This window comes from Dendropsophus ebraccatus, chromosome 8, assembly GCF_027789765.1.
Source record: "Dendropsophus ebraccatus isolate aDenEbr1 chromosome 8, aDenEbr1.pat, whole genome shotgun sequence".
In the NCBI taxonomy this organism is placed as follows: Eukaryota; Metazoa; Chordata; class Amphibia; order Anura; family Hylidae; genus Dendropsophus; species Dendropsophus ebraccatus.
The window spans coordinates 104,792,694-104,817,754 of record NC_091461.1 but is presented as its reverse complement, the minus strand read 5'-3'; the positions used below and the strand labels follow the sequence as shown (position 1 = coordinate 104,817,754).

The following is a 25,061-nucleotide window of genomic DNA, read 5'->3' as shown; positions in this document are numbered from 1 at the left end:
TCATCTCAATAGAGTTTTGGCAGCAAGCATATGGTTTTCTGCAAGTTCTACTCAGATAAATCAAGTTTGCAGCCTAATCTGTTATGTGTGAATCCACCCTTAGGCTATGTTCCCACAACGTATGTTTTCGTAAAAGTATGGCCGTTGTTGAAATCGACAACAACGGCCATACTTTGTTGCCTTTTCTTCTATGGGATCCTGGCCGGAGCGTATACACATAGTATACGCTCTGGCCGGGATCCCTCGCGGCGCTGCAAAGAACTGACATGTCAGTTTTCTGCAGCCACTATTCAGTGAATAGCGGCCACAGAGAACTCTGTCAGTTCACAATAATGAAGCGAGCTGCTCCGGCCATATGCCTTATAGTGTGCTGTGGGGAGTTCTGATGCGGGCGCGCACGGATGCGCCTGCATCAGAACTCTGCGGTGCCAAAGCCGGCCGGGATGATCTTTTCAGAGACCGGCCGCTCCGTGAATGTGAATGTGGCCCAAGGGTGCATTCACACATACAGGATCTGCAGCAGATTTGATGCTGTGTTTAATTATTTAGATCAAATCTGCTGCGGATCCGCAGCATAAAATCCGCTGCAATACAGTGTCAGTGTGAAGCTACCCTTATAGGGATTTTCAACCATTAGTTATGATGTCATTGAGACATGGTAAATGATAACTGTGTAAATCAATGACCTGAGACCTCACAAAAATAAGGGCATCAGGTGCTTTGGAGCCCATAACCGTTCCCAGCTCTGGTTATTTTGTCAACCACCAAGAGCCCCAGACCCGTCATGTGTTGATGGATGCCCAGCAATGTCATCCAAATGAAATATTATTATAGGCGGACAACCACAGGAAACGTAAGTTGTAAGAGCGGGAAACTCCAAAAACAGCAAAGAAAATCTCATGTAAAAATGTTATTGTTCCTTTAAGAAAAAATGGCGGCATCCATTACAGAAAAACTGCATGTGCTAACACTCAACATCCGCCTGGTTTGCTTGCAGTAGTCGTATCCCTTTTTGTCAGTGTGTGATTCTGGTCTAAAGATGTTCATAATAAGATACATATTATAACCATGCTCCCCCTTGAAATACTTGAAGGGCATACCCTGTACACATACATTGTGAATACTATGTACTGCAGTGTCCCCCAACCTGTGGCTCCTCAGCTGCTGAAAAACGACAACTCCCATAGTCTACAGTTGTCAGGGCATGATAGAAGTTGTAGTTTTACAAGAGCCGGAGAGTCGCTGGTTGGTAAACAGTAAGGTATGAACACATGCATGATGGGAGTTGTAGTTTTACAAGAGCTGGAGAGTCGCTGGTTGGTAAACAGTAAGGTATGAACGCATGCATGATGGGAGTTGTAGTTTTGCAACAACAGAATGTCACTGTAAGTATCCCTTTAAGCCTTTTCCTGGCTTCACTGTTTTTTCTCTTGCTACATTGTATCCTGTGATGTTATCCTGAGGACTCATACCATAGTAATAATTAGAGCTGACTTGCAGCAAGGAGACCTGACATATAGGACATGAGTAAATCATCCCTGGGGGGCCGGGGGCTCCGACAAATTACCAGGGAAGGAGGAAAATCTATGGCTAACCTTTCTGTAGACGCTTCAGTATCGATCCTCCACCTGTGGCCAATAGAAGCCGCAAAGTAATCTGATTTGTATAAACAGATAGACTGGATAATGGTATAAGCTGATCCTGAGCAAATCCGGGTGAGCGGCAGGTCCTGATCATAGAGAAGCATGGCAGTGTAATGATATATCTGATACTAAAGGGGGCAAGAGGTCATCAGGGGGCCCAGAGCATATAGGAAGAAGCTACAGAAGAATGGGGACATAGACACATATCTACACAGGCATATACAGACATGCATATGCAACTATACAGACACAAACGTATACAGACATGCATATGCAACTATACACACACACACACACCCAAAGACATTTACCACCATACACACAGATATTTACATACATATACTGTATATACCAACATACATACACAACCATACAACCATACACACAGACATATACAATCATACACATGGATATATACATACACACATATACAACCATACACACAGACATACATTTACATACATTTACACACACGCAGACATATAGGCATACATATACTGTACCACCATACACACACACACACATACACACATGTACATACATGCACACAAACATATATACACATACATATACAATCATATACACAGAGATATATACAGACATACACATACAACCATACACACACAGATATATACATACATACATATACCACCATATACACACATGCACACAGAAATATACACACATGCATATACAACCATACACACACAGATAGATACATACACGCACACATCACACACAGACATATACATACATACACGCACACAGCACACACAGACATATATATAGCCATACACACAGACATACATATACAATCATACACAGACATACATACAGACATAGATTAACACCCATATAAATATACAGTATTTATAGGCTTGGATACAGACATCTATACATACAGATCGCTACACATGGCTATATACAGTCAGATGCAACACATAGATACTCATAGACCTATATCTAGACAAGCACACAGCCACATACACACAGAAACACATACATGTGAACACACATACAGACATGCAGAAGGAAGCACATAGACAGGCATCATACAGGCAAATCCTGCAGATTCTGTGGGGTGATCTCTGCTGTGATTAAAGAACTAGCCAAGATGTTCATTCCCCTATATATGATGCTGGATGGGAACGCTAGTTGGAAGAAGTTGGATGCACAACACCCGGTGTCCCCTCCCATAGGCCAGAATGGCACATAGGACCTGTCAGCTAACCAGATCAAAGCTCTTTTGCCCCATCAGTTTTTCCTTATTGGTGTATACTATAACCCACCAGCATCAGGATAGGACTGTATCCTATACCCTGTTATATAACAGTCCTTACCAAACAGCTGGGATGAGTGCTGCCACTGCGGGGAGTTTTCTACACTGATACATTGTAACAAACCCTCAGCTGCTTGAAACTGGTGAGAAGCTGAAACAATGTATATGTATAGGGGGAAAAAAAAAGATGTAAGTTCCCTAACCTGTGGGTCGCCAATGTTGCAAAACCAGAACTCCTCCTGATATTCAGGGCATGATGGGAGTTGCAATTTTGCAACAGTTGGGTCATTTTTGGCATGATGGGAGTTGTAGCTGGTGGCTCATTTTCAGCTAGTGGCATCATGGGAGTTGCAATTTTGCAAAAGTAGGGTCATTTTTGACAGTTTGCACGATGGGAGTTGTAGTTTTGCAACAGCTAGTGAGCCATTTTTGGCTGTTTGCATGATGATAGTTGTAGTTTTGAAACAGTTGGCGAGCCACAGGTTGGGAAGTGAGATCTTGCCAAAGCCTTGCCCACTAAGGACCCTTCCTCCTCACCAGAGTGACCCCACATTGAAAGTAATGTCTGTGAGTGTTCGGGGGAGGGGCCCCTGCGGATGTCGCCCTTCATCAGACCTTCCCGTCCCCATTTTACATACGGATAATACGGCTCAGTGGAAACACTGTGACATCTTCTTCCCACCTAAGTGCTCCAGGTAACTACCCCCTGTCTGCCGGGATGGACAGGCACGGTAATGCTGTGTGTGCACCAATGTACCGAAAATCCCCCGTAGTTCTCTGTGTCCAATCACCGGCACATGAAGCAATTAGGCGCGGTCATTCAGGATAAGGGATGGCGGTGTTTACTTAATTCTAAGCAATGCGGCAGGTCGACCGTATGTTTATTCATAATTGAAGACTCTGCTCATCAGCGTTCAGCCTGGAAAACAGGAAAAAGAGTGCAAGGTTCTCAGCGCAGAGCCACAGCGTCACCTAGTGGCCACTCTCGGCATTTCACTCAGCCAACATAGCGGGGAATTTATCTATCAGTTTGTGCAACTTTTGCACATATAAAAAATTGTACTTGTGCAAAGTGTTGCTACTTTTTATTTTAAATAGTGATTCTTAATGTGGGTGGGGCTAATTGGGAGAGGGAGTGGCCAACAGCCCATGTATTAGTAAAGACAGAAAATGATACATCTGATAGAACACATATATACGCCCATATCCTGCCCTAACAACTGCATGTCTACATCTACATGTCTAACGAATACTGCATGTCTACATCTCGGTTCTCCCACAGTGCATCACAGCAGAACATGCTCTATGCAGACACTGAAACAGCAGGGGGCGCATGCAGGCTAAGAGCTAAGGTTATGTGCACACGGAGCAATAGGCGAGAAATTGAAGAGGAAAGTTTTCATTTCTCGCTTTCATTTCAGCTCTGGCAGAATTCAGCGGAATGCAAGTGGAATTTAAGCAGAATTCAAGCCCCATTGACTTCTACAGGATTTCTTTAGCGAAATTGGCTCAACGAATTGACCTGTCGCGCAGATAACTTGCCACGGATTCCGTGCGCACTCCCGCTCCACTCTCCACCCGTCTAATAGACTCCAGTCCATGCTCAGGCAGATTCAGCCGTCCACCCAAAGATTTGACATGTCACTTCTTTGGACGGACAACGGAATGCGCCTGACCATAGAATGGAGCCTATGGGACCTGCCTAACTTCAAGCGGGAGCCCAGGGGGGGGGGGGGGGGGCAAGAGACGGAATCCGCAGCATGATTTCCGTAGCATGCAAGGGCCCCTTGGACGGAAAGCGTCTCCGCGGCAGAAAATTCTGCTTGAAAATTCTGCAAAAATTCTGTGAACAGAGCGGAAATCCTATTGAACACAATGGTCCATTGCTCTATTTATATTTTATGGGAGGAATTTCAAGTGGAATTTAAGAGCGAATTTCGCTTTAAATTCCTCGCCTATTCCAACAGTGTGCACATGCCCTAACATTGACTGTAATTGGACTCTAATGCACAATACAGCCTCATTGAGTAAATGGAACATACTGACTACAGTCTCCTACTTGATGGAACCTTGTAGCCCCAGTATAAGCAAAAGACGCTTATACTGACCTCCAGCTGCTGCATGTCTGCATCTCCCACAATGCACCACAACAGAACATGCTTTATTCAGACACTGAACCAACAGGGGGTGAATGCAGCTTAGAGCTAACTCAAACATTGACTACAATGGAGGGATAATGCAATGGAAGATGCTAACTACAGTTTCCTACTCGATCCTTCATTCTAGCGATCAGCGAGGATCACAGGGCATACAGCATAATCTGTGATGTTTTCTGATACATCTCAGTGTCACATCAGAAGATACTTATACCAGTCCTCATATACTGCATGTCTCCATCTTCCACAATGCACTACAGCAGAACATGTTTTATGCAGACACTGAACCAGCAGGGGGTACAGAGAGACATAAAGACTTGAAGCTTAGTGTAAACAACAATTGCCAGCAGCCCTGGATGTGACTGGAGGATAATAGAGAATGGTCTATTATATAAGTGCACCCACTCAGGAATAGTTGTGACGTGTTTGTGGTACGGTTGTCATCTTGTTGCTTCTCTGCATTATAATGGAGAATTCTTATTGCCTCTTATTTCCATCCTTATTACATACTGAAGGCATCTTCAGCAGGAAACCTCTTGGCCGCCTGCTGGATCCGCAATGATTATTCATGATATTCCAATGAAGTGATTTTCATAGGTCTGAGGTCAGAAGAATATGAAGCAGAGACGGGCTCAGAGCCTCAGTATACAGTGCACCTAAGATGTGGATATGATATAGGGGTCCTCAAGGATCGTAACCCAGCGATCGGCGCTGCTGTCGTCATGTCCTCCATATTGTATGGAACGAGCTGAGAACAACCGGGGGGCACAGGGGGGCATTGGGGTAACATATCAGCCAGACCCGTGAATGATGTGCTGCGTAATATCACTGTACTGTACCTGAATTATACCGCTATATAGTCATGTACTGTGTAATATCACTGTCCTGTACCTGAATTATACCGCTATATAGTGAATTATACTACCATATAGTGATGTACTGTGTAATATCACTGTCCTGTACCTGAATTATACTACCATATAGTGATGTACTGTGTAATATCACTGTCCTGTGCCCTAATAATACTGCCGTATAGTGATGTAATATCGCTGTGCCCTAATAATACTGCCATATAGTGATGTACTGTGTAAAATCTGTGCCCTAATAATATCACCATATAGTGATGTACTGTGTAATATCACTGTCCTATGCCTGAATTATACCGCTATATAGTGATATACTGTGTAATATCACTGTACTGGATTCAAATAATACTGCCAAATAATGTGGTACAGTGAAATATCACTGTACTGCTCCCTAATAATACCATTATATAGTGATGTACTGTGTGATCACTGTACTGTGCCCCAATAATACTGCCATAAAGCAATGTATGGTGTAATATCACTGCTGTGTCCTAGTAATACTGGCAGATATAGATGTATAGTGTAATATCAGAGAGCTGTGCCCTAATAATAGTGCCACATAATGCTGTATGGTGTAATATCAGTGTGCTGTGCCCTAATAAAACTGTCATATAGTGATGTATTGTGTAATATCACAATACTGTGCCCCAATAATACTTCAATATAGTGATATATGGTGTAATAGCACTGTACTGTGCCCAAATAATATTACCATATAGTGATGTATGATGTACTGCACTGCTTTACACTGTTCCAAAATAATACTGCTATATAGTGATGTAAATGTGTAATATAATTGTATCATGCCAAAATAATACTACTATATAGTGATGTCATATCACTGTAATGTGCCTAAATAATACTGCATTATAGTGATATGTGGTGTGATATCAAAATACTGTGCCCCAATAATACTGCCATATAGTTATATACTGTGTAATTTTACATAAAGTGATACATTCTGTAATATTAACATACTGTGGCCCAAATATTGCCCTACAATGCCATAATAATACTGTACTTCCATATTGTAATGCATTGTATAATACCACTATACCATGCCCCACAATTTCCGTACAGTTCCTGAATAATACTTACAAAGAGATGTTCCAGTTTCAGAATAACAGTTTACCACTTTACCGCTATCTCCTGATTACAGTAGAACGCCCCCCCCCCTTCCCTCCCCCCATGTGACTATTATAGCTGCATAGCCTCCATGATAAGTACATTAAAACAAGATGGATGATATCACAGAGGTGTCAGATTTAAATTAACCCTTAAAACTCTGCAAAGACTCCCTGTAAATTAGTCCGGTGACCTCCTCAGTGGCGCGGAGCTTGGCCTCCTGGGAAAGGAAGGTTCAAAGTCGAGATTTACAAGACATGATTAATTCACACCTGGCTGATAATAAGAAGACTGATAGGAGGGGGGCAGCGGGGTGACCCTGGAAATCACTCCACAGAAAATTGAAATTTGTCCCTAATGATTCAGAATATGTAAATGATGAAAGGGAAGTTTCACCCCGTGCTCCCAAATCTTGTTCTGTACTCTGCGTATAAATTACGTGCATGTGCAAGATTTGGAAGCCAAGCCCCAAGCAGACATAGGGATGGGAGGGGGAATAAGGAGGCATTAAAGTCCTTAGCCATTAGGGACCTTGGGAACATCTTTGTGATACTTTGCACCAGAAAATAAAGGCATTTTTCCATGTTATGGAAGCACAGATGGATATATGAAAGGTATCAAGCGTTTCCTTGCCCCTACAGCTACATAACAGTGTCAGCAGTTTGGAACGTCAATCACAGCTGACAGATTACCTTGAATTAATTTCCCATTGGCAACGGTCTATATCAAGCTTCCCATTGGGCTCTACAGTCAGATTGAATCTCTCTACAGCCGCAATATGCAAGAAGAATTAATCCACCAGTGTCCATGTGCTGCTTGTGGAAAGGAACTTTTTAGTCACAGGAGATTTTCTCTACTAGTAGCTTTACAGATTTTTATTGGGACCTAGGAGATTTTCTGATTTATTAAGGACAGGCTGTAATACTTTGTTTGACCTGTTGGAGTGCTATACATAAAGTCCATGGTCCTCCATGTGTTTATACTGAAGTCATATTTCCTCTTCTGTCTTCATTGTCTCATTGTGTTGTCTTTTGATTTCTTTTAGGCTATGTGGCTATGGGCGCTGTCCAGCCTTCATTCTGGGGACAACAACCATTGTTACAACCAGGGATGGTTCTTGGTGGCCAGTCTCCAGTTGCTCAGGTCATGCAGGGAAGCCAAACGATAGCATGGGCTCAACCGGGCCTCTACCCTCCTACTCAGCAACAGCCATGGCCAACCCTTCCTGGCCAGTTTCCACCTACTGCCTTCATGCCAACACAAACTGTATTGCCTTTCCAAGCAGCCATGTTTCAAGGTACTACTGCCCCTGTAGCCGCTGTTCCACCAACCAGTGACTCAATGCGACCATGTCCTCTACAGCCCGACCAGAAAGTAACGAAAGAGATGTTTAAGGATTTTCAGATGGTAAACCCTCCTCCGGTGCCATCCCGGCAGCCCGATCAACCGTCCCTCTCTTGTACCTCAGAGGCCTTCTCAAGCTACTTCGACAAAGTTGGGTTGGTTCAGGATACAGACGATTGTGACGACTTTGACATCTCACAATTAAACTTGACGCCTATGACTTCCACTTCACCGTCTACTAATTCACGTAAGTACCAGAGCCCTGGGGCCAGCAGGCTGAGCTATAGGATATTTATTGGAGGCCTATATGTGTGGAAAATAAGATTCCAGGAGGAGCCAGCAGCCTGTATCATAAAGATAACCCCTCCCCCAGAAAAAGCCCCACCCATGAGGATCCTCCACTGGGAAGAGTTACTATTTAGGAGAGATGCCAGTTCAAACTGGCGGAACTGAAGCTTTAGTATTTTTGAATAAGGAGACAAGTTGAGGGTTCAGTGTATATTATAAAGCAGAAGGTGACCATTCACTTAAACAGATCAGTTTATTAGAGAGTTATAGATGTTCATTTCCACCATCTGGTACTGTGGAGAGAAAAAAAAAATTCAAATCAACTGGTATCAGAAAATAATACAAACTGTAAATTATTTATTTAAAAAAAAAAAAAAAAAAGCTTTCCAGTACTTATCTGCTGTATGCCCTGCAGGAAGTGGTGTATTCTTTCCAGTCTGACACAGTTCTCTCTGCTGCCACCTCTGTCCATGTCAGGAACTGTCCAGAGCAGTAGGAAAACCCCATAGAAAACCTGTCCTGCTCGGGACAGTTCCTGTCTCAGGCAGAGGTGGCAGCAGAGAGAACTGTGTCAGATTGGAAAGAATACATCACTTCCTGCAGGACATACAGCAGGCGATAAGTACTGAATATTTTGAATTTTTTAAAGAGAAGTAATTCACTAATCTGTACAAAAATGTTGAATTTATTTTTTTCGGAATACCCCTTTAAAAACACAGTATGCATTTTCTTTAAACCTGATAGAAACAGCCAAAATGGTGGAAAAATACAGTTTTTATGGCATTTCTGGGGTCATCGAAGGTCTATGCATATGTCTGCCATATGTGCTGAGAGATTTCCTGACAAATGGACAAAAGAAGCCTGAAAAGGGTTTTGTGGCATTTTTTTCTCATACACCTCCAGTGTCTTTTTCATGCTTGAATGTGTCTTTTATGTTGTTGTTGTTGGTTGTTTTTTTTTTATTAAACAATTAAGAAACAGAGATACTTAAACACTATGAAACTAAACACATAAAAATGCATGACACACTTCTAAAACCATTCTAAAGCCACATGAGCCACAAAAAAGGTATGTATGTAAATAGGCCTTAAATGCATTCACATGTAGCATGAGTCTCCACATTTTGCTGCCTTTTTGTGTCTATAAACATGAAATGAATAATGCTGAGTGAGCACTAAAATACTACAATGCTCATTACTCAAGTCAAGCATTTTTCAGTGCTTGAGTTCTCAATGAACCCCAGTGAAATAAATGGGAGACTGGAACATTTAGCCAAGTATGCTCAGAGGGTGCCTGGTTATCCTACATTTTTTCATTTTTGTATATTTTGTCCCTTGAAGAGATGTTAAAACAAAAAATACACAAATTTGAATAAAAACATGCAATAAGTTTCTCTGAGACTCATTAGAACTCTGGCAATATGCTGGCATTTGGTGGCATACCGCCAGCGTTCTAATGTGTCTTAGAGAAACTTATTGTATTTTTTTTGTTCAAATTTTTGTATATTTATTTTTAAACATCCCTTCAAGGTCTGCAATATACAAAAAGTAGATTGAAAAAAATGAAATAGTTTACTGCAGCTGGCAAGAGATACAACTGATGGCTGATCGTTCTGTCAGGTATTAAAGGTATATGGCCGCCTTTTCAGTTGAGCACTGAAATCGCCCTAATGCTCCACTGAACATTTTTGGAGCAGGGTGGCACATTCAAGTAACACCTCTTCCAGTGGCCATCCCCATTCTCAAGATAGGCCATTTCCCCTGACCAAGGTTTTTTTTTGGGGGGGGATTCAGGTATGGCCTATTTTTTAGCCATTTTTCCCATAGGCTTCTCTTGAAAATATGCAGAAAAAGTGCATATATAGACAGAAAAAAACAATACACCAAAAAGTTATTGTAGGTTTGCCTCACTAATTCCCCTGCTGCTGCTTTTCTGAAACTCACCGATCCCCAAACAGGCAATACACACTCAGCTAATCACATGCTGGAGCAGTGACACGCCCCTATAGTGATTGGCTGAGTGATTCCAGCCTTTTCCTGGAAGTCAAGATAGGATCTAGAAAAAGGAAATCAGTGGGGACCGGTGAACTCCTGAACAGCATCAGCGGAGGATCGGGGTAGGGGAGTAATACTTTTTTAATCCAACATGGCTGATTTTTTTTTTAAGTTGCGGCCAAGTCTTAAAAGAAAAAATTAACACAATAATATAAAGGCAATTTTTTCTCTAAAACTTTTTTTCTGATACTTTTTGCTCACAAACATTCTGGGTTGCAGCCATTTTTCTTTTTTACTGTCAGCATTTTATTCCTCCTTGAATGAATTGTCAGTAAATGACAAATCTCTTCATTTACCGTCTTATGAATCCATCCGCGGTGCGCCGTTTCTCCCTGAGCCCGTAGCTTGACTCGGAGTGTCCTTTTTCATTAGACAGAACATTAATGACACCGGCATTTGCCTCCAAATAAAAATTCATCACCGGCGACCAGATAGGATCCCACCTCACTTGCATATGTATACGGCGGCGGAATAAAAGACGATGTTCCGGCGCCTTCTCCTGAGCCAAATACGGCGCCGTGATGAATGCATTTGTTTCTGTATGAAAAATGCATCTCAACAGGTTTAGACAGCAAACAGGCTGCAGAGGAAAATTATTAGTTTCGAACCACTGACTCCAAAAAGAATTTGATGGAGTCTGTTTAACGTCTGGCAGGCAAATCTGTAATATAAAATGAAATATGGCTTTCATAACAGGCCATGTTCTTTATCTATCCTCTAACAAATGATTCTTTTATCTCCACCTAAGCATGTCCTCCAGAGCTGCACTCCTTCTCAATGTCATTTTAATACTCTCCATGAATTTTTTTTTTTTCCTTTCGTGGGGGGGATTTTCTTAAAAACTTGATGTTTACATGAGATTTTTCCCTGTGTTCTATATAATATTCTAATTTGTTTCCAATGTTGTGTCTGCTCCAGCTCCGACTCCAGCCCCAAGGCAGAGCTCCCCATCAAAGTCCTCGGCGTCTCACACAAGTGATCCCAATGCAGACGACATCTTTGAAGAAGGCTTTGAAAGTCCCAGCAAAACTGTAGAAGATGCTGTAAGTTGTTCTTACATATTCACATTCTAATCCTCTTCCCCCAGACAATAGAAAAATGGAGAGAAGAACTCTTTTTGGAGTAGATGAAGGCAGCCTTGTCTTTTTGTAAAATGTCTTTTCGAGGCCTGAAATGTGTTAGTGATTTGGAAAAACCAGCAGAGCCGCAAGATGAGGGAAAGTCAACTGAAGTGACTAATAAAAATGTCACAAATTCATAAACCTCTGGGATTTGTCCCTAAAGTTACTATAAACTATGGAGGACTAAACGTGATCACTCTAAAGTCAGGTGTAACATAGAAGTTAGGATGTAGCATAGGTAACATGGTGTTCCTGGTGGTCCCAAGGATTATCCTTGTTTGATACCACTGCTAAGACAACCACAATTGCTCAACTCCATAGACTTCTGGCCTTAAAGGGATTTTGCCATCATGGACACATCCCTAAACACAGGATTGATTATGGAGACCCATGTGATGTAAAGAACAGAACTCTTGAAGCTCCTGAGGAATGGAACAGGGTGCCAAAGACAACTCTATACAGCACTCAGAGCAATATCCAGTACCCTCAAAGATAATGCTTGGATTGTTGAGTGGGCACTAAAATGTTTGTTACTTGAATTAGGCATTTTTCAATGCTTAAAGGAGAAGTCTGGCGAAAATTTTTATTACAGCATTGTATTGCCCCCCCAAAAGTTATATAAATCACCAATATATGCTTATTACGGGAAATGCTTATAAAGTTTTTTTCCCTGCACTTACTACTGCATCAAGGCTTCACTTCCTGGATAACATGGTGATGTCACTTCCTGGATAACATGGTGATATCACTTCCTGGATAACATGGTGATGTCACTTCTTGCATAAAATGGTGATGTCACAACCCGACTCCCAGAGCTGTGCGGGCTGTGGCTGCTGGAGAGGATGATGGCAGAGGGATGCTCAGTGTCCTTCCAGTGTCCTGTGTCCCTCAGTGTCCCCCTGCCATCATCCTCTCCAGCAGCCACAGCCCGCACAGCTCTGGGAGTCGGGTTGTGACATCACCATTTTATGCAAGAAGTGACATCACCATGTTATCCAGGAAGTGACATCACCATGTTATCCAGGAAGTGACATCACCATGTTATCCAGGAAGTGAAGCCTTGATGCAGTAGTAAGTGCAGGGAAAAGAGCACTTTATGTGCATTTCCCGTAATAAGTGTATATTGGGGATTTGTATAACTTTTAGGGGGCAATAAAATACGTTTAAAAAAAAATTGCCAGCATTTAACCCAGTGCCCCCTGCGTAGCAGTGCGGAGGGTGCCTGTTCTAACCTTAAAGGGATGTGTAAAAGAAATGTACAACAATTAGAATGAAAAAATGCAATAGGTTACTGCAAGACATGATAGAACTCCGGCGGTATGCTGTCCATTGATGGACGGATTTCTAATGTATCCTGCAGTATACACTATGCACAATAGAGTATGCTCGCTCAACAGTAGTAGTCTAGTATGTGAACTGGTGTTCCATGCAGAAAAGAGCTTTGAGGATTTTGTTGTCAGGATCACAGGCATCCTGGTGGTTGGACCACTCACAATCAGACATTGTGGAAAGAAAATAAGTGGTCATGGTGAAGACCCTTTTAGACTGGGACTGTATGGTAGTGGTCATAATGAGACACATTTACTAAAACAGTCTTTTTAGACCGTGTAAACTTGGTGCTAAGTGGGTGTGATATTGTGCAAAAGGTATGTGGCCTCCAATGCGGCAAATTTTGTTAATTTCCCACCCAATCTTTTTTTGGCAAAAAATTGGGTAACCTGGTGATCAAGTTGTGCTTTTCAGCTGTTGCAAAAATACAAATTTTTCTCCCTGTGATGGGGCAATTGGGATCTGCCTCATTCAGGTTTTTGCCTTTCTCTGGATCTAAACAGTAGGATTTCTGTAGGTTGCAATTGATGGACTTGTCTTTTTAACCTTATTAAAGGGCAAGTCTGTAAAAAAAAAAAAAAATCTGTTCAAATCAATTGGTGTCAGAAAGTGACAGAGACTTGTAATGTACTTCTATTAACTAATCTGAAATCTTCCATTACTTATCAGCTGCTGTACGTCCTACATGTCTTCATCTATGTCTATGACATACAGCAGCTGAAAAGTACTGTAAGACTTGAGATTTTTTAATCGAAGTAAATTACAAAGTATATCAGTTTATTTGAAAGAATTTTTTTCCCCGCTGGAGTGGCCCTTTAACTCTGTAATTATGTAGCATGCTATGAGAACTGTATGCTGGGTAATGTAATTAAACATCAACTGTGTATAACTATAATCACTGGTCTATGGGGAACTTCTATCCTGGTATAAAAAGAATTGATCACAAATCTTTGCATTATATTAATCTTAAAGGCAGGGGGAGTAAAGCACATAACATTCCTCTATGTGATCTCTGCCTCCTCCTAACGCTTTATCTTCTCTCTCTGTACTAAACTTTGCCTTTTGCTTTGTCTGCCTCAGAATTAACCTGTCCCTCTGTTCTTGTGTTGTAGCCTGATGCTTCTCAGGCGTCGGCCTCTGCTGATGTAGGTGAGCCCAGTGGTGACTCTATAAGCTCACAGGTCGGCAGCTAGAGAGCACAGACTGGGGTAGGTATCTGTCCTTCCTCCTATTCTTGCTGTCATGTTTGTTGCATTGTTTTGCATGATGACACTTTTTTTATCATCTCATGGCCTTCTTGCTTGGTCTTCTTTGGTGTGGTGTCTGTGTGGCATGTAACACCTCATCTATGCTCATGGCATCCAATGCGACTGCTATTTTTTATGATAGTATAAGACATACTGCAGGGATGTTCAAGTTTATGTTGAGTGTGGTGTCGGTGGGGGTGGGAGGGGTTCGCGGGACAAAAAGAAAAGATGGAAATGGCTTCATAAAAATTGTGATATAATAGTTGACCCGCTGCTACCCCTGTTTCATTGTGGGTCTTATGATGAAAGACTAAATAGGACTGCACACAATAGGTAAAGACATAGTTTACTTACATTGATAAACAACAACCGTCAACTATCAAGGCTGATTTTACAAGCACACAGAAGCGTAATACAGATACCCTCTCTACCTGTATCAGCAATAAATAAGCCAATATAAACACCACCACTTGCTGGGGTCCTCATTTTGCTGTTTATTCTATCCCTGGAATAGGTATCCTGCTCGACACAAACTTTAGTGAGTGCTTATGAATATCCCCCCCCCCCTCACTGTGACCTATTTATCGATACATCCCACTTCTGACACCAATTGTTTTACAGTGGATTCTATGATGCAAGGATTAGTATGTCTGCAAACAACAGCGAGGTGAAAAGACATAGTGATAGGTAAAACAAAGACAAATACAAAGATTAGGCAAGAAGTACAAGTACTACAAGGAACAAAGAAGGCAACAAGAACAAGATATACCTAGCTTTAAAGGGAACCTGTCACCCCCTGTGCCGGGGTGAAGGCCACCCGACCCCCCCCCCCCCCCTTCCTTCCCGCTTGAGACCCGGACACTTACCCCATTTTGCCAAGTCCCTCTCCTGGAGCGGGTCCCAGGACGGAGATATCCCTGTCGAAAGCATGTCGCTCACTCTGCAGAGATGAGTCCGAAGCCCATAGAGAATGAATGGAGCCATTCATTTTCTATGGGTATCGGACTCATTTCTGCAGCGCGCGCACCGGGCCGCACCGGACCGGCTCCAGGAGCGGGACTTGGCGAGATGAGGTAAGTATCTGGGTCTCTAGCGGGGGGTCGGGCAGCCTTCACCCCGGCACGGGGGGGTGACAGGTTCCCTTTAAGTGAAGAATACAGCTGTCTGGAGAGAGGCCCTCTATTGGATGGATATCCAACACACACACAGTTTAAGAGTTTAATACACACAAACAGGCCTGTTCTGAACAGCCCAGGGAAAGAGTACAGTGCCTTTAACAGCAGTTTGTCCAAGATGAATCCTAAAACTAAGGGCCCGTTGACACTACCGAATTGGTGCAGAGATTCTGCTCGGAACGCCCAGCCACGATTTCTGCACCGAATCCCACCTGCTATCTCTTTTAATGGGAGGCCTCACGTGCCTCTGCTCTTCACGCCTCTCCACTCAAAGAATTGCCTGCACGGATTCCATAGTGCGAACGAGCCCTTATCCAAAAAAATTAAGATTAGAATTTTTGGAAAGAAACTGGAATTGACTTACTTATCTGTACCAATAATACTCTTATTATTTAGGGGGTAAATAAGTGTAAGGCTGGGTTCACACTGCGTTTTTGCTGTCCGTTTAACTTGTGTGCATCTGATTTTTCACAAATAAAAAAAGAATCTGTTTTTTTAGCATACACAAAAAATGTGGTCGACCACGTTTTGGTGTACACTTATTAAAAGGGAGCATTTTTATCCATTTTTTTTATTATGGAAGTCAATGGAAAAAACGAATAAAAAATTACAGCAATAACGCAGTGTGACCCCAGCCTAACATTGGTGTCTGATATGTAAATGTACTGTATGCTTGAGGCACTCGTGCATTTAACTAATGTTGGGAATCAAGCAGATCCTTTTTTTTCCATCTGCAGGTCAGATCAGAAGATCCTATCTATGCTCAGATCAAAAGACCTAAGAAATAGCGTTACCAAGCTAGTAGCGCTCCAAGACTTGACTGGACATACGGCTGGCTTCAACAACTCAACGGCTGCATTCTTTCAATGGACCGCAACAATGGTTTTTACCTGCGTCCTGAAAGAAGAGCAAAACCCTGGTGAACGGAGCACAAGGGTGAACGGAAGACACACCGGCTCTAACATCATTAACCCGAAAGCTTTGCAAGGAACGTTGATTCTAGACTTGATCATTTGGCTGAATTTTTTTCTTTTCTGAAGGACAAAGTCTTTAGTATTTTACTACTCTTTCCACAACTTTTTGTTCTTTTTTTTTTCTTTGATTTTTTTTTTCATAAAATAAACGTAATGTAGCAAAAAAAAAGTTACAGATGACGAGACTGAAGTTTACACAATTTTTTTTGTCAATGTTTTGCTAGAGACTTTTTCAAAAACTATCCGTACGTCAATTTGAAGGAAGGTTTCTTTATTTCACAAGGCGTTGCTTGAAAAGACACCTTTTTCTTTCTTTTATTTTGTTTCGTTATTGGAGGGTTAAGGGTTATGGGAGGGGTCACACTTTCCGAAGACTGGGTACTATAAGAAAATGAGTATTGTTTTTATGATATGGCCTCTTGGACTGGCGAGAGGACATTCGGGGCTTGCACCGTTCTAGACCAGATTCTAAACACTGTACGGAGTATCGGACATTACAATGACCAGATTGTTATTATTAACAAAGGAACTTTATAATAAAGGAGTTGGGAGGTATTTTTCCTCCGCACTTAACCTTGCTGCTGTTCGGCTATGCAGACAAGATTCTTCTACTCGTGCCATTTTTGAAAAAAAAAAAAGAAAAAAAAACTTATTCATTTGCCCGACAACTCTGGAATAATTCCAAATCTGGATTTGGATCAAATCAGACTTTGTTCTGGAACTTTGGAGGCATGAATTTTTGTTATAAAAAAAAAAAAGAAAAGAAAAAATTCTGTGATTAAACAACTCATCTCTGTCTCTTTTGTACATTAGGAAGAAAAAAAATGATTTTTATTTTATAACCGTGACATAAAATTCTTGAACATGGGGAAAGGCTTTAAATAATTCCCTTAGAAATGACAGGTTTTTGTAAATATAAGAATTTTTGTTTGTTTTTAATTTTTTTATTTTTTTTTATTTGAATCTAACACATTGGCTGTTACTTTGTTACGAAGTGTCATAAACAGGGTTCATATCACATCTTTCTTTTTCCAAGTGCTGAGTAATTATCCTGTCAAAATCTAATAAACTGAATGGGGATTCTTGTATGACCATTTCTGTTTTATTAGGAGAAACAGAATTACTTGTGAGACTCATGAAAGTCCTGGAAGCCTAAAATAACACTGGCCTTGATAAAAAAAAAAAAATCTTAGTCTGCAATCCTTCACTGCTGGACTGAGAGTCTATCGGGGTTGTGCATTTAAGAGCTAAAGATGAAAAATCGATGAAAGTCAGGAGCGTTCAGATCATATCAACAGAATAGAGACTGCTTTTTTTGCAGTTTTTAGACAAAGGTTTTTCTTTTTTAATTATTATTATTTAGGTCGCTCTTCCACCAGTATAGGCCCTTTAAGATTTGAGATTCTCAATGGAAAAGTCATGCTAAATTTTTTAAAAATTGGCAAACATCTAACATTTTAAAAAGGGCTTTTGCAATTTATGTATTTTTACGCTTTTAGGCTATGTTCACACTACGTAAGTCTCCGGACATAGCGCGTTCCGTGAATAAGATTTACATAGTTTGCGTACAATGGAAAGTATACGATCTACGGCTGCACAGTTCACACTTCGTAAGAACTTACGCCAGGATCGTACGCGGCGGCGTAAAAAATAAACCAGACCATTGTTTGAGGACGAAAAAGCCGGAACTTCCGCCCGTAGAGTAACATGCGGTCCCGTACGTAGTGGTGATTTCTTCATTTTTGCACTTTGATTTGCCGATCCAAAAGGTTCTGTGGGGTGTCCGGGGCTAGGTGAAGATTTCCATGTAAAAGACCGCTGTCAGATCGCTACGTAAGGTGCTCGGGAAGCGTTAGTAGACTACGAGCGTAAGTTCGTGGACCGTACGTAGCCGTCCGCAACTTACGTAAATCCCCGGATGGAGTTTAACACTGACATATACGTAGTGTGAACATAGCCTAAGAGTATGTGCACACTGAGGACTCCGGGTGGATCACCCGCCGAGGATTCAGCTGCTCGCGCCCGCGTGCATCTTTGCCCATGCCATAGACTCCATTCTATGCACAGGTTCATTCTTTAGGCAGATGGCGGAATCCGCCCGACCATCAAATGGTGGCACGGGTGGAGATACGGGCGAGTGGAGGGAAACCGCAGCGGGAGATCCGCTCTGGATTTCTCAGTGTGCACATACCCTTACCTGTTAGGCTGTATTCCCACTAGGTTTATAGGCAGTTATATGAGCCAGAAAAAAATCGCCTATAAACAGATTGCTAAAAGAAAAACAGTCCTTTTAAAAGGCTTTAAAGAAAAGAAAAAGTCTGAAAGTTCAAAGCAGATTTTTTGAGGTCCAAATGAGCACAAGTTTTTTTTTCCCCCCAATATTTTCTAGTATCACGTTTCTCACAAAGGTTTCAAGACCGTAAAATGTGTCAACCATTATGAAACCCAGAACCATTATGGATTTCTGTTGACCACCTTTTCCTACAGAGGTGTCTATCAGTAGGTTGCACAGTTATGTGACAGGCTTCTCCTAGTGTTGGAACAAAGGTAAAAATGTTTGGGCCAGATTTTCTTATACTGTTTATAATTGACTGTAGTCAGGGTAAACCTAGACTAGACAGTCTCATATTGTGACATATTTCTCACAAGTACATTATAAACTTGACACATTTTAGACTGTCTAGTCCAGGCCTAGTCCAGGCATGTCAAACTGGCCCACTGGCCAAATCTGGCCAGCGGCGCCATTATTTTTGGCCAGCCATACAAATCACAATTTGTATTACATCTGGCCCGGTGACATGGCATTGATCATAATATAGGAGGTCAGGATGGCCACTCAGACCGCCCATATTATAATCTTGCAGGCCACAGGCAGCTTTTAGCCTGCAGCCTAGGAATATGTGAGTGGAGTCCCGATGTCGGCAATGCAGTGATATCCCGGTACACATCCTGCGCCAGGTGCCTCCTGCGGTCTTTAGGGCCGCAGGGAAGGGTGGGTCCAAGCTTATGGGACAGCCTGTCACCCCTGGATGGCCCCCCAAATCTACCCTACTTCTGGATACGACCCCCCCATACTTACATGAGAAGATGAGCGGGCGGCCATATCTCCACGGTGGGATCGGCATCAGGAGTGGGACTGGCACGATGGAGTAAGTATGGGGAGCCGTATCCAGGTTGTAGGGTGGGTTCGAGGGGCCCTATCCAGGGGTAGGCTAGGTTCGGGGGTCCATCCAGGGGTGACAGATTCCCTTTTAAGGAGAAGTACGGCTAAAATTTTTATTAAAGTATTGTATTGCCCCCCAAAAGTCACACAAAAACTGTTGTAAGGGGCTGACTACTATATAAGAGACTATTGCAGAACGCTGCTCGCTGCTCTGACAGTACCAGGAACACTTCATGCACTCTTCAATAATGATCAAGGTTGGCCCGTGACTTTGTCCAATTTGTTAATTTTATATTTGAGTTTGACACCCCTGGTCTAGTCTAAGTATAAAGCACCTATTATTTTGCTATCTTTATACAAAATTTTGCAAACTGGGAGAGCTACAATAAAGACGTTTTTTTTTTCCAACAATCCTATAAGAGAAATCTGACTCCAGATTAATATTTTGATTGATTAATATTGACCAATAAACACTCAAGGCTACAAGACTGCAATGATCTGACCTACATTTCTTCTTTATTCCATTATAGTTTTATAGGCAGGATGAAAGGTAGGAGGAGTAGGCAGCTGCCTAGGGTGGCAAAAGGCGGACTGAGATTTATGGATTTAGAAAAAATGCTAAAATGAATCTCAAACCATCACCTGACTGATTGTGGATCCAACTATAACATGGGAGGATTGTAAACCCTGGCATTGGGCCCTCTCTGCCCCTAAACAGTCTTCTCACTAACTCATGGATCATACCATAATGTTTGCCTTTTTGAGAAGAACATTTCTCCGTAAAGACACTCAGGTGTAACTATTATATAGCATGTTCTCCGCATTACTTCACATTCCCATTAATCACATCTTACATGGATCTTCTTTGGTGAATGGATTTTGCAGATGACGATCAATACTAATAATTAACTTTCCACCTCTGATTTTTCTGCTTTATGAACAGAATTATATTTATTCAATTCAACTTTTTCTAATTCCTGGAAAAATAAGAGTCATGAAAAGGAGGAGATTTATCAAACTGGTGTAAAGTAGAATTGTCTTAGTTGCCCCTAGCAACCAATCAGATTCCGTTTTTTATTTTTCAAAGAGTCTGTGAGGAATGAAATGAGGAATCTGATTGGTTGCTAGGGGCAACGGAGCCAGTTTTACTTTACACCAGTTTGATGAAGTCAACAATTGATTGTGACACCCAGATTCAAGGGGGGAGATTTATTAAACATGATGTAAAGTGAAACTGGCTCAGTTGCCCCTAGCAACCAATCAGATTCCGCCTTTCATTTTTCAAAGAGTCTGTGAGGAATGAAAGGTGGAATCTGATTGGTTGCTAGGGGCAACTGAGCCAGTTTCACTTTACACCATGTTTGATAAATCTCCCCCAAGATGTCTACAAGAGAAGACATGTATACGATGACATTTCTTTACCTAATCCATAAAAAATAATCATGATTTATATTTCTGGGTAATGATGCTCAACCACATATAGCATAGCATCATAGACCCTGTGGTTCTGGTCATGAATACCACCACCAGGCCCATAAGAAAGTCCAAGTAAAAGTCGGCTGTACCAGCACATGTCAAGCACGTGGCATAAACTCTGCCCCAAATTAAAGGGGTCAAAAAAGTGGGTATGTTCATCTTTTAACATGTCTAGGAGGAGGTGCATTGAGGGTCCTAGATTAGGACCCCTGGAGCTGTGGTCCTTGTGGGCAATTACCACTCTTATCCTTCCTATTGTAGTTCACTTTACGGACACTAGATGAGGTCGTGTTGGGTTGTGGTCGGGGTGCACCCATATTACAAATCTCTAAGACTGCTGCATGCAGATACTGAGCCTCCCCTGATGTCTATACAATACATGTTATAATAGACAGTATACTTGGGGAAGCTGTCTGTGTCATTAGTGTAGCAGAACGAGTGGGAAAACTGTTAGTCACTGCTCAGTCTGCTGCACTGTATTATGGCTGCAGCGCTAGTGACACAGACAGCTTCCTCAAGTGTAATATCTATTCCAATGCTAACATGTATTATATAGACATCAGGGGAGGCTCTGTATCTACATGCAGCAGCACTAGTGATATGCAACTGTGGCAGGACCAGGGCTTTTGCAGCCATTGGTGGCAGCAAGGAGACTGTGTTACCCCTTACTACCAACGCTCAATATAACATTTAAAAAAAATATATATATATTTTTTTTTTTTTATTATTTTTTTTTTTTTTTCTTAAATAAGACTTTAATAGAGACATGTAAAAAAGGTTGTCACGTGAATACAATTTTTAAGATTGCTGCCCAGTGTGATGCGCCCTTAAATATACAGGTTATTTTTATTAATTTATCTTGTTAAAAAAAAGTCATTTCTGTAGTGATTTTTTTCTTCCACAGACTTGAGACTGAAAATACTTAAGAATCTCTGGGTCTTCTATGGCCCTAACCTACCTCAGTGACTTATTGCTCATGTTATATGTTATTTCTAGAACTTTAGTGTCAGAATTATTTTAAAAAAAGACAGAGACAGGTGTTTGTCCATGGTCAAGAAAAAGTCTCTCCGCATCAACAATCTACGGACAAAACCGCTGGGATCAGATATACATCTCAATGCTTTACACGACAGAAAATAACTGGATAGATCAACGCTTGTTTTTCGAAAATATCTCAAACTGTGAAATGTTCACTTTTAGTTTATTGAATGTCTCAGTTAAGAGCCTTCTCCTTATCTTCTATTTGCTCTGAGATGATGAAGATCAATCAAAAGGAGATTACGTGTGATATTTACTGACACGCACTGACCATCAAAAAGAATTACTGCCGATATTCAGAAGCCTCATGTTATCCAAGCAAAGGACAAACTCCAAGAACTTTATGGAAACAAAACACTGACACAGAAAAGACACAAAACCACAGCTAAAATACTAGCAAACTAGGTAGTGTATATAATACTACTCATATATATATATGTATATATATATATATATATATATATATATATATATAAAAGAATATAACTACTATAATAATGCTCCTATGTACAAGAATATAACTACTATAATACTGCTCCTATGTACAAGAATATAACTACTATAATACTGCTCCTGTATACAAGAATATAACTACCATAATCAGTCACGAAGATATAGTAGCCGGCACTAACTGACACACAGATAACCACTTCAAACAGCTCACTAGGACCACTGCGGATTCATGGACTCGGTCGCGAAGTCCTGCCGGAGGTGCTCCGATAGAGATGAGAGTTGAATGTATTGTGCAGAGAAATACAGTCAAAGCACTCACCGGTCGTAGGTTCTTGCGTGACAGCAGCTTTATTCAGCTCAACATCACAGGGAGGGATAGATGGAATAGGTGCGGGAGTAACAGAGGCAGACCAACGTTTTCGCGCTGCAGCGCTTTGCCAAGTCCTTTACACGTCACTACCGGGGTGGGGGTAACTTATATACCAAATTAGCATAGTGAGTCGTGCATCAGTGTAACAACAAAAAAAAAAACAGGGTGAGTACAAATAATACAAAGTGATGAAAATAATACAACATCTTACAGGAAAACACCCCAATCGTTCCTTTCATTGAGGCCATTTGGGCCAGTGGCATCTAGTTTAGCGATCCAGATTGCTTCTCGCCTGAGGAGTCGCTGATGCCTATCGCCTTCAGTACACTCTACCCTTTCAAGTCCTATATACCGCAGGGGCGCAGTGTCTCCTGCGTGGACTCTGTTCACATGTTCGATAAGTCGGGGGACGCCTTTTCCCGTTCTTATTGAGTACGCTTGCTCCTTGAACCTGGTCCACATAGGTCTCTTAGTTTTGCCTATGTAGAACCGGCTACAGGGGCATAGCACTGCGTACACAACATACGAGGTTCTGCATGTTATAAGGCTATGGATATTATAGTCTGTGCCATTCAGATTAATAAATGCAGTGGGGATCAGTTGGGAACAGTACTTGCAGGACCCGCATTTTTTGTTGCCTGTCAGAGTACTGTGTGTCAGCCATTCGCAGCCTGTTCCTTTTCTACCCTTGTTCACACTAAGATTATCGCTGATGGTCCGATTTTTACGATACGTAATAAGTGGTCCCAACTCTGCTATCTGTTTCAGGTCATCATCCTGTTCTAGGACATGCCAGTGTTTATGGATAGTGTTACGTTCAAGGTCCTTAGCCCTTCTTCTCGCTTCTGTAATTACATTATTAGGATACTCTCTGATACGTAGTCTCCGTTCTAAGTCGTCTGCTTGTTTGCGGAATAACTCAGTAGTGTTATTTATCCGCCTAAGTCTTACCATCTGACTAAACGGGATAGAGTCTTTCACCTTGTTTGATGAGAGATGGTATAGTGAAGTACAGAATTACATGCTGTTTTTTTCCTAAAAACAGAAGTAATTAATCTGCCCTCTTCAATATCAACTTGTACGTCCAAGAAATCGATGGATAGCCCTCCCACTTTATGAGTGAAGAACATATTGACATTGTTCACTTGGTTGAGATATTCCACAAAAAAGGGCAAAGCTTGCTTCATCACCATCCCACATCACAAAAACATCGTCCACATAACGATGAGGACCTTGAACGTAACATTGACTAATAAACCTCGCACTGACAACCAGGAAAAAAGGTTCATTTTCAGTTTCCAGAATTCACCCCTAAACAGAGTCATAGCTAACACTATCCATAAACACTGGCATGTCCTAGAACAGGTTGAGGACCTCAAACAGATAGCAGAGTTGGGACCACTTATTACGTATCGTAAAAATCGGACCATCGGCGATAATCTTAGTGTGAACAAGGGTACAAAAGGAACTGGCTGCGAATGGCTGACACACAGTACTCTGACAGGCAACAAAAAATGCGGGTCCTGCAAGTACTGTTCCCAGCTGATCCCCACTGCATTTATTAATCTGAATGGCACAGACTGTAATATCCATAGCCTTATCACATGCAGAACCTCGTATGTTGTGTACGCAGTGCTATGCCCCTGTAGCCGGTTCTACATAGGCAAAACCAAGAGACCTATGTGGACCAGGTTCAAGGAGCACGCGTACTCAATAAGAACGGGAAAAGGCGTCCCCCGACTTATCGAACATGTGAACAGAGTCCACGCAGGAGACACTGCGCCCCTGCGGTATATAGGACTTGAAAGGGTAGAGTGTACTGAAGGCGATAGGCATCAGCGACTCCTCAGGCGAGAAGAAATCTGGATCGCTAAACTAGATGCCACTGGCCCAAATGGCCTCAATGAAAGGAACGATTGGGGTGTTTTCCTGTAAGATGTTGTATTATTTTCATCACTTT

At 41.8% G+C, this 25,061-nt stretch overlaps 1 protein-coding gene across 11 annotated transcripts in view; it reads left to right on the top strand.

Moving 5' to 3' along the window:
* The window catches only part of DAB1 (DAB adaptor protein 1), a 177,181-nt gene extending 159,506 nt beyond the window's left edge, over positions 1–17,675 (top strand). For 10 of the 11 annotated variants that reach the window (XM_069979392.1, XM_069979402.1, XM_069979399.1 and 7 more), the window contains 4 exons: positions 8,115–8,660; positions 11,674–11,798; positions 14,318–14,413; positions 16,365–17,675. In XM_069979392.1, the coding sequence (XP_069835493.1) occupies positions 8,115–8,660; positions 11,674–11,798; positions 14,318–14,398 (752 nt within the window). In that variant the 3' untranslated portion in view covers positions 14,399–14,413; positions 16,365–17,675. The remainder of the gene's footprint in view (positions 1–8,114; positions 8,661–11,673; positions 11,799–14,317; positions 14,414–16,364) is intronic. The other variant, XM_069979394.1, reaches the window with a different exon arrangement.
* Positions 17,676–25,061: the final 7,386 nt, after the last annotated feature.